The sequence below is a fragment of the Xenopus tropicalis genome, chromosome 10, assembly GCF_000004195.4.
Source record: "Xenopus tropicalis strain Nigerian chromosome 10, UCB_Xtro_10.0, whole genome shotgun sequence".
Classification (NCBI taxonomy): domain Eukaryota; kingdom Metazoa; phylum Chordata; class Amphibia; order Anura; family Pipidae; genus Xenopus; species Xenopus tropicalis.
This window is the reverse complement of record NC_030686.2, coordinates 2178161-2188584: the sequence shown is the minus strand read 5'-3', so window position 1 is coordinate 2188584 and position 10424 is coordinate 2178161. Positions and strand designations below refer to the sequence as shown.

The window sequence follows — 10424 nt, the reverse complement described above, 5'->3', positions numbered from 1 at the left end:
TATTGGGGGGTGAGGGCAGTGGGCGGGGCTAGGGAAGTAGTATTGGGGCGGTGAGGGCAGTGGGCAGGGCTAGGGAAGTATTGGGGGGGTGAGGGCAGTGGGCAGGGCTAGGGAAGTAGTATTGGGGGGTGAGGGCAGTGGGCAGGGCTAGGGAAGTAGTATTGGGGGGGGTGAGGGCAGTGGGCAGGGCTAGGGAAGTATTATTGGGGGGTGAGGGCAGTGGGCAGGGCTAGGGAAGTATTATTGGGGGATGAAGGATGGGTGTTGGGTAGGACAGTATTATTGGGGCATGAAGGGAAGGGGTGGGGGTAGGACATTATTATTGGGGCATGAAGGGCAGGGGTGGGGGTAGGACAGTATTATTGGGGCATAAAGGACAGGGGTGGGGGTAGGACAGTATTATTGGGGCATAAAGGACAGGGGTGGGGGTAGGACAGTATTATTGGGGCATAAAGGACAGGGGTGGGGGTAGGACAGTATTATTGGGGCATGAAGGGAAGGGGTGGGGGTAGGACAGTATTATTGGGGCATGAAGGGAAGGGGTGGGGGTAGGACAGTATTATTGGGGCATGAAGGGAAGGGGTGGGGGTAGGACAGTATTATTGGGGCATGAAGGGAAGGGGTGGGGGTAGGACAGTATTATTGGGGCATGAAGGGAAGGGAAGGGGTGGGGGTAGGACAGTATTATTGGGGCATAAAGGACAGGGGTGGGGGTAGGACAGTATTATTGGGGCATGAAGGGAAGGGGTGGGGGTAGGACAGTATTATTGGGGCATGAAGGGAAGGGGTGGGGGTAGGACAGTATTATTGGGGCATGAAGGGAAGGGGTGGGGGTAGGACAGTATTATTGGGGCATGAAGGGAAGGGAAGGGGTGGGGGTAGGACAGTATTATTGGGGCATAAAGGACAGGGGTGGGGGTAGGACAGTATTATTGGGGCATGAAGGGAAGGGGTGGGGGTAGGACAGTATTATTGGGGCATGAAGGGAAGGGGTGGGGGTAGGACAGTATTATTTAGGAATGGGGGTGGGAGGGGCAGTTACTCAGGTACTGGAGCAAAGTTGGGGGTAAGTACCATTTGGATAGGGGAGGCGGTACCGCTGAGAGTCGGTCGGTACCATTACTGTTGCGGGGGGACGGGACTATCGTCCCAGTTGATCTGTAGCAGGAGGGGCGGGGCTGATAAGGAAGTGGGCGGGGCCAGCCCCCAGCAGGGAGAGGCGGGACGGAGGGTTCCCTCGCACTGAGCCGGGGATGGAGCCGCTGAGCCGGAGCCTGGGGGACCGAGCGGGGGAGAACCAGCGGCGGGCTGAGCTTGGGCTGGCCGGGGAGCAACTCAGGTACGTACCGAGCCCTGTCCGGCCCCTGCTTCTACTAATTACCCCCCGTAATACCCCCCTCTCCCCCCAGGTATCAGTGCAGCGGGGGGGGTATCACTGGCGCTTCTGCCCCTTCTGCCCCTTCTGCCCCACCGAACAATAGGAACTAAAGTTTGTCCTTCGGTGATTTTATGGGCAGTTCCGCCTCTAGGGGGCAAATATGTCTCCCCCCCCCCCCCATTCACTAGTACCCTGAACCCCTGGGGTATATAACTCCCCCACCCGGGGCAATAATACACCGACCCCTGGGGTATATAACTCCCCCACCCGGGGCAATAATACCCTGAACCCCTGGGGTATATAACTCCCCCACCCGGGGCAATAATATCCTGAACCCCTGGGGTATATAACTCCCCCACCCGGGGCAATAATACCCTGAACCCCTGGGGTATATAACTCCCCCACCCGGGGCAATAATACCCTGAACCCCTGGGGTATATAACTCCCCCACCCGGGGCAATAATACCCTGAACCCCTGGGGTATATAACTCCCCCACCCGGGGCAATAATACCCTGAACCCCTGGGGTATATAACTCCCCCACCCGGGGCAATAATACCCTGAACCCCTGGGGTATATAACTCCCCCACCCGGGGCAATAATATCCTGAACCCCTGGGGTATATAACTCCCCCACCCGGGGCAATAATACCCTGAACCCCTGGGGTATATAACTCCCCCACCCGGGGCAATAATACCCTGAACCCCTGGGGTATATAACTCCCCCACCCGGGGCAATAATACCCTGAACCCCTGGGGTATATAACTCCCCCCACCCGGGGCAATAATACCCTGAACCCCTGGGGTATATAACTCCCCCACCCGGGGCAATAATACCCTGAACCCCTGGGGTATATAACTCCCCCACCCGGGGCAATAATACCCTGAACCCCTGGGGTATATAACTCCCCCACCCGGGGGCAATAATACCCTGAACCCCTGGGGTATATAACTCCCCCACCCGGGGCAATAATACACCGACCCCTGGGGGTATATAACTCCACCACCCGGGGCAATAATACACCGACCCCTGGGGGTATATAACTCCCCCACCCGGGGCAATAATACACCGACCCCTGGGGTATATAACTCCCCCACCTGGGGCAATAATACACCGACCCCTGGGGGTATATAACTCACCCACCCGGGGCAATAATACACTGAGCCCCTGGGGTATATAACTCCCCCACCCGGGGGCAATAATACACCGACCCCTGGGGGTATATAACTCCCCCACCCGGGGGCAATAATACACCGACCCCTGGGGGTATATAACTCCCCCACCCGGGGCAATAATACACTGAACCCCTGGGGTATATAACTCCCCCACCCGGGGGCAATAATACACCGACCCCTGGGGGTATATAACTCCCCCACCCGGGGCAATAATACACCGACCCCTGGGGGTATGTAACTCCCCCACCCGGGGCAATAATACACCGACCCCTGGGGGTATGTAACTCCCCCACCCGGGGGCAATAATACACCGACCCCTGGGGGTATATAACTTCCCCACCCGGGGGCAATAATACACTGAACCCCCTGGAGGTATATAACCCCCCCACTCGGGGCAATAATACACTGAACCCCCTGGAGGTATATAACTCCCCCACCCGGGGGCAATAATACACCGACCCCTGGGGGTATATAACTCCCCCACCCGGGGGCAATAATACACCGACCCCTGGGGGTATATAACTTCCCCACCCGGGGGCAATAATACACTGAACCCCCTGGAGGTATATAACCCCCCCACCCGGGGGCAATAATACACTGAACCCCCAGGAGGTATATAACCCCCCCAACCGGGGGCAATAATACACTGAACCCCCTGGAGGTATATAACTCACCCACACAGGGGCAATAATACACTGAACCCCCTGGAGGTATATAACTCACCCACCCGGGGGCAATAATACACTGGACCCCCTGGAGGTATATAACTCCCCCACATGGGGGCAATAATACACTGAACCCCCTGGAGGTATATAACTCACCCACCCGGGGGCAATAATACACTGGACCCCCTGGAGGTATATAACTCACCCACCCGGGGGCAATAATACACTGGACCCCCTGGAGGTATATAACTCACCCACCCGGGGGTTAATAATACCTTAACCATTAACTGTATATAACTAGCTCTATAGCACCCCTGACCTGGGGCATTAACTTACTAACCCCGCCCATAAGTATATAGCCCCGCCTCCCTGGGGCAATAACACTGATCACAAGATGGCTGATCCTTTATTTCAGGCTGCGGCTGCACAATGCCAAGCTGATAAAGGACCGGTGCCAGGATACCCGCACCTACCCCAACTGCCTGGTGGGCAAGGAGCTTGTTGATTGGCTGGTAGAGCACAGCGAGGCCCCGGATAGGCCGACGGCTGTGAGCATCATGCAGAGACTCATGGACTACAATGTGGTGCACCATGGTGGGTATAGGGGGGCAATTGGGGCACCAGTCACAGGTTGGCATATGGGCATCTAATACCCCCCGGCTCTCCCCCCAGTATGCGACGAACACGCGGCATTTAAAGACGCCCGGCTCCTGTATCGATTCCGCAACGATGACGGCACCCTGTCCCCCAGCAAGCAGGTCAAGGTCTGCGTCCGGGGGCAACGCCTCTACGACATGTGAGTGTCACTGGGGGGCCACACGTGGGGGAATATAGTTACATTAAATTAACTGTTAGTAGGTTATAGAATGGCCAATTCTGAGCAACTTTTCAATTGGTCTTTGTTATTTATTTTTAATAGTTTTTTAATTATTTGCCCTTTTCTTTTAACTCTTTGCAGCTTTCCAATGGGGGTCACTGACCCCGGCAGCCAAACCCTATTGCTCTGTGAGGCTCCAGTTTTATTGTTACTTTTTATTCCTTATCTTTCTATTCAGTCCCTCCCCTATTCATATTCCTGTCTCTCATCTAACCCACTGCCTGGTTGCTAAGGTAACTTGGACCTTAGGAACCCAAACCCTATTGCTCTGTGAGGCTCCAGTTTTATTGTTATTGTTACTTTTTATTCCTTATCTTTCTATTCAGCCCCTCCCCTATTCATATTCCTGTCTCTCATCTAACCCACTGCCTGGTTGCTAAGGTAACTTGGACCTTAGCAACCAAACATTATTGCTCTGTGAGGCTCCAGTTTTATTGTTATTGTTACTTTTTATTCCTTATCTTTCTATTCAGCCCCTCCCCTGTTCATATTCCTGTCTCTCATCCAACCCCCTGCCTGGTTGCTAAGGTAACTTGGACCTTAGGAACCCAAACCCTATTGCTCTGTAAGGCTCCAGTTTTATTGTTATTGTTACTTTTTATTCCTTATCTTTCTATTCAGCCCCTCCCCTATTCATATTCCTGTCTCTCATCTAACCCACTGCCTGGTTGCTAAGGTAACTTGGACCTTAGCAACCAAACATTATTGCTCTGTGAGGCTCCAGTTTTATTGTTATTTTTTATTCCTTATCTTTCTATTCAGCCCCTCCCCTATTCATATACCTGTCTCTCATCCCTGGTTGCTAAGGTAACTCGGACCCTAGCAACCAAACAGCTGCTGAACTGAAAATGAAATAACTTAAAAAAACTACACACAATAAAAAATGAAGACCAATTGCAAATGATCTCAGAATATCATTCTCTACATCGTACTAAGGGTTAAAGGTGAACATCCCCTTTAATATCACATGTTGCAGAACTGGGAATGTAATTGGTCCATCTATCTTCGCCATGTTTTATGCCAGTCAGACCTATTATAACCCAGCTGTAGGGGGCAGCACTACCCAGGGACTTTGCTGCCCCAGCCGCTAACACTTTCTGCCCCCCCCCCGCAGGATAAGCAGCCAGGAGGAATCCATCCTGCAGGTCCGGGAGCAGGGCTCTGAGCGGTACCGTCGGACCTTCCTCGGTCGGCAGATGTTGGATTGGCTGCTGGATCACGGGGAGGTGTCCGACAGGGAGGAAGGGGTTAAGCTGTGCCGGGAGTTGCTGGAATATGGCATCATACAGCATGGTGAGCTATGGGGCCCGGGGCCCCGGGGTAGGGGCAATTGGAAGTTCTTTCCCTCTTACCTTTAATCCCCCCCCAGTGTCGGGGCATCAGCACTTCTCCGACTCAGAGATGTTGTTCCAGTTCACGATCAACTTCCGGCGCCGGAGGAAACTGATCGAGGTCCTGAGTGATCCGGATCCCTTTATGGATCCCAAGCAGGAATCTCCCGACAGCCCCTTCTGCCTTCGCAAGCTCAGCGCCGACCTCCCCCATAACAGCTTCGTCTGCAGTAAGTGCCCCCCAGCCGGGAAATAAAGGGCAAATAATATCTGTATATTTGTATTTATACATATGGGTAGGGGGTGCCATAGTGTTTCCCTTAGACAGTACAGTATGGGGGTACAGCTTATTGTGTGCCCAGAACATTCCTTCTCTGTATATTTGTATTTATACATATGGGTAGGGGGTGCCATAGTGTTTCCCACAGACAGTACAGTATGGGGGTACAGCTTATTGTGTGCCCAGAACATTCCTTCTCTGTATATTTGTATTTATACATATGGGTAGGGGGTGCCATAGTGTTTCCCTTAGACAGTACAGTATGGGGGTACAGCTTATTGTGTGCCCAGAACATTCCTTCTCTGTATATTTGTATTTATACATATGGGTAGGAGGTGCCATAGTGTTTCCCTTAGACAGTACAGTATGGGGGTACAGCTTATTGTGTGCCCAGAACATTCCTTCTCTGTATATTTGTATTTATACATATGGGTAGGAGGTGCCATAGTGTTTCCCTTAGACAGTACAGTATGGGGGTACAGCTTATTGTGTGCCCAGAACATTCCTTCTCTGTATATTTGTATTTATACATATGGGTAGGGGGTGCCATAGTGTTTCCCTTAGACAGTACAGTATAGGGGTACAGCTTATTGTGTGCCCAGAACATTCCCTCTCTGTATATTTGTATTTATACATATGGGTAGGGGGTGCCATAGTGTTTCCCTTAGACAGTACAGTATGGGGGTACAGCTTATTGTGTGCCCAGAACATTCCTTCTCTGTATATTTGTATTTATACATATGGGTAGGGGGTGCCATAGTGTTTCCCACAGACAGTACAGTATGGGGGTACAGCTTATTGTGTGCCCAGAACATTCCTTTTCTGTATATTTGTATTTATACATATGGGTAGGGGGTGCCATAGTGTTTCCCACAGACCGTACAGTATGGGGGTACAGCTTATTGTGTGCCCAGAACATTCCTTCTCTGTATATTTGTATTTATACATATGGGTAGGAGGTGCCATAGTGTTTCCCTTAGACAGTACAGTATGGGGGTACAGCTTATTGTGTCCTGCTTGTTATATATCTCCCTTCTGTTCCAGTTCAGCATAATGAGCCAAAGATTGTTCCTGCACCGCGTAGGTGTGGTTACCATTCTCCAGTGTCGGGGACTGGCTACACCCACCTTTCACCTTCAGTGACTCTAAAGACACCCCCATCAGGTGAGTCGGCCCAAATTTTGTCTGTGGTATTGTTCTCAGAATGATAAATTCAGCAGGAACAGCCCCCTAAGTTTGCTCATAGCCTGTACAGAGAGATACCATAAAACTATGGCACATAGGGATTCCCCTGTACTAAGCACAATTCAGCAGGAACAGCCCCCTAAGTTTGCTTATAGCCTGTACAGAGAGATACCATAAAACTATGGCACATAGGGATTCCCCTGTACTAAGCACAATTCAGCAGGAACAGCCCCCTAAGTTTGCCCATAGCCTGTACAGAGAGATACCATAAAACTATGGCACATAGGGATTCCCCTGTACTAAGCACAATTCAGCAGGAACAGCCCCCTAAGTTTGCCCATAGCCTGTACAGAGAGATACTATAAAACTATGGCACATAGGGATTCCCCTGTACTAAGCACAATTCAGCAGGAACAGCCCCCTAAGTTTGCTTATAGCCTGTACAGAGAGATACCATAAAACTATGGCACATAGGGATTCCCCTGTACTAAGCACAATTCAGCAGGAACAGCCCCCTAAGTTTGCCCATAGCCTGTACAGAGAGATACCATAAAACTATGGCACATAGGGATTCCCCTGTACTAAGCACAATTCAGCAGGAACAGCCCCCTAAGTTTGCCCATAGCCTGTACAGAGAGATACCATAAAACTATGGCACATAGGGATTCCCCTGTACTAAGCACAATTCAGCAGGAACAGCCCCCTAAGTTTGCCCATAGCCTGTACAGAGAGATACCATAAAACTATGGCACATAGGGATTCCCCTGTACTAAGCACAATTCAGCAGGAACAGCCACCTAAGTTTGCCCATAGCCTGTACAGAGAGATACCATAAAACTATGGCACATAGGGATTCCCCTGTACTAAGCACAATTCAGCAGGAACAGCCCCCTAAGTTTGCCCATAGCCTGTACAGAGAGATACCATAAAACTATGGCACATAGGGATTCCCCTGTACTAAGCACAATTCAGCAGGAACAGCCCCCTAAGTTTGCCCATAGCCTGTACAGAGAGATACCATAAAACTATGGCACATAGGGATTCCCCTGTACTAAGCACAATTCAGTAGGAACAGCCTTTTAAGTTTGCTCATAGCCTGTACAGAGAGATACCATAAAACTATGGCACATAGGGATTCCCCTGTACTAAGCACAATTCAGCAGGAACAGCCCCCTAAGTTTGCCCATAGCCTGTACAGAGAGATACCATAAAACTATGGCACATAGGGATTCCCCTGTACTAAGCACAATTCAGCAGGAACAGCCCCCTAAGTTTGCCCATAGCCTGTACAGAGAGATACCATAAAACTATGGCACACAGGGATTCCCCTGTACTAAGCACAATTCAGCAGGAACAGCCCCCTAAGTTTGCTTATAGCCTGTACAGAGAGATACCATAAAACTATGGCACATAGGGATTCCCCTGTACTAAGCACAATTCAGCAGGAACAGCCCCCTAAGTTTGCCCATAGCCTGTACAGAGAGATACCATAAAACTATGGCACATAGGGATTCCCCTGTACTAAGCACAATTCAGCAGGAACAGCCCCCTAAGTTTGCCCATAGCCTGTACAGAGAGATACCATAAAACTATGGCACATAGGGATTCCCCTGTACTAAGCACAATTCAGCAGGAACAGCCCCCTAGGTTTGCCCATAGCCTGTACAGAGAGATACCATAAAACTATGGCACATAGGGATTCCCCTGTACTAAGCACAATTCAGCAGGAACAGCCACCTAAGTTTGCCCATAGCCTGTACAGAGATAATTATGTGTATTTACAGGGGAAAAAACCCTGTTTAGAGCTTATTAATAGTGTTGAAAACCAAACATCTGATTGGTTGCTATGGGTTACTAGACCTGGGAAGAATCTCATGTTAAACAGCTGAATATCTCTTTTCTCCTCTCCCCAAGTGCTGAAGAGACCGGTAACGGTGGAGGAGTTGCTGTGCCCGGGGGCGCCCTACGTCAGGAAGATGTTGAACGTAAGAAGATTGGGGTGTGGCCATTTGCACATGTGGGAGTGGTCTGTGCCAGGGCGTGTCCAGCCTCCATAGTCAACCACAACTATACCAATACCTCTGGGGGGACACTGGGTGGGCATTAGGGGTATGACTGTAGGGCACCTTGCCCCCTGGCTGAACCCACCGGGTATAAGGATTTTACGTTGGCCGCTAATCCTCTCTTTTCATTTGTTTCTCTCAGATTTTGGGGGACGATGTCGGTTGGGGGTTTGTGATCCGAGGGTCTGGCCCCTGCCACATTCAGGCTGTTGACCCCGGGGGACCGGCGGCTGCTGCTGGCATGAAGGTAATGTGGCGTTGCTATTGGTTGTTCTTCAGATTGGAATGTCCGCTGCTCTCTGGTTGCTAGGGTCTTGTTTACCTTAGCAACCAGGGGTGGTTTGAATGAGAGACTGGAAATAGGAAAGGGACTAAATATAATAAAAAGTAACAATAATAAAATTGTCTAGTTTTTTTGTTGCTGGGGTCGGTGACCCCCATTTGAAAGCTGGAAAAAAGCAAATAATTAAAAAAAACTATAAAAAAAAAGACCGATTGCAAAGTTGTAGCATTAGGACATTCTATAACATGTTAAAATTTAACTTTACGTTGAACCGCCCCGTTGGAAATTAAAAGCACTCTATCCCCCCCCACTAAATTAACCCCTCTCTTCCCAACAGCTCTGTCAGTTCATATACGCCGTGAATGGGACCTGCTGCCTGCGCTACGACTGCCAGACAATCAACCGACTCATCGTGGCTGGACCACGGGCCCTTATCCTTGAGGTTCTGGAGCCGCTCGGCTGAATTTGCCCTGTCGGGGGTCCGATAGCCGTCACTGCCCCCTCTCAGTTCCCCTTGCCACAGAAAGAGTTAATCTCACTGCCTGCTGTGTGCGGGGGGGGGAAAGTGCAATAATCTGCCCTTGACACTACAGCACCCCCACGTCTCTATATGGGTGCAGCTCTCTGCAGAATATGTGGGTGCAGCTCTGCAGAATATGTGGGTGCTGACTGTAACGGTATTTAAACGGCCAGTATCCATTTTTACCAATGAATTCTTCTTGTGCCATTTATGCCAAGTCTGTAGTCCTGGATCTGGTCTGTAATGGGGGGGCCTCTGGGTGCTGCTGGAATAAAGAGATTTGCTTTTGTACCTGTGTCTGTCATGGCTCTGCCTGCTCCAACCTGTGGGATAGCAGGTATAGTAGGGAGAGATGGTGCCTATAGTAGCAGTGGGGGGGGGGGGTAATAGCCTCTGGGAAGGGACTGGGGCTGTGGGATAGCAGGTATAGTAGGGAGAGATGGTGCCTATAGTAGCAGTGGGGGGATAATAGCCTCTGGGAAGGGACTGGGGCTGTGGGATAGCAGGTATAGTAGGGAGAGATGGTGCCTATAGTAGCAGTGGGGGGATAATAGCCTCTGGGAAGGGACTGGGGCTGTGGGATAGCAGGTATAGTAGGGAGAGATGGTGCCTATAGTAGCAGTGGGGGGATAATAGCCTCTGGGAAGGGACTGGGGCTGGGGGATAGC

At 50.7% G+C, this 10424-nt stretch overlaps 1 protein-coding gene across 2 annotated transcripts; it reads left to right on the top strand.

The window, feature by feature from the left end:
* Positions 1-1187: 1187 nt before the first annotated feature.
* deptorl (DEP domain containing MTOR interacting protein like) lies at positions 1188-10047 on the top strand. Of its 2 annotated transcripts, XM_031894675.1 has the most exons (9): positions 1190-1339; positions 3633-3811; positions 3890-4013; positions 5209-5387; positions 5464-5655; positions 6750-6869; positions 8805-8875; positions 9096-9200; positions 9574-10047. In XM_031894675.1, exons 1-9 carry the CDS (start codon positions 1254-1256, stop codon positions 9697-9699), a joined length of 1182 nt encoding a protein of 393 aa, XP_031750535.1. In that variant the 5' UTR covers positions 1190-1253; the 3' UTR covers positions 9700-10047. The 2 variants fall into 2 exon arrangements, with proteins under 2 accessions (XP_031750536.1, XP_031750535.1); XM_031894676.1 differs by lacking the exon at positions 6750-6869 and having other exon boundaries at positions 1188-1339.
* The last annotated feature ends 377 nt before the right edge of the window (positions 10048-10424 follow it).

What these genes read in the sequence shown, in the direction of transcription:
- deptorl (XM_031894675.1), top strand. Translation starts at nt 1,254, where the DNA reads ATGGAGCCGCTGAGCCGGAGCCTGGGGGACCGAGCGGGGGAGAACCAG. An exon ending in ATATGGCATCATACAGCATG is followed by an intron (nt 5,388 to 5,463) that starts GTGAGCTATGGG and finishes ATCCCCCCCCAG; the next exon opens with TGTCGGGGCATCAGCACTTC. An exon ending in ACGTCAGGAAGATGTTGAAC is followed by an intron (nt 8,876 to 9,095) that starts GTAAGAAGATTG and finishes TGTTTCTCTCAG; the next exon opens with ATTTTGGGGGACGATGTCGG.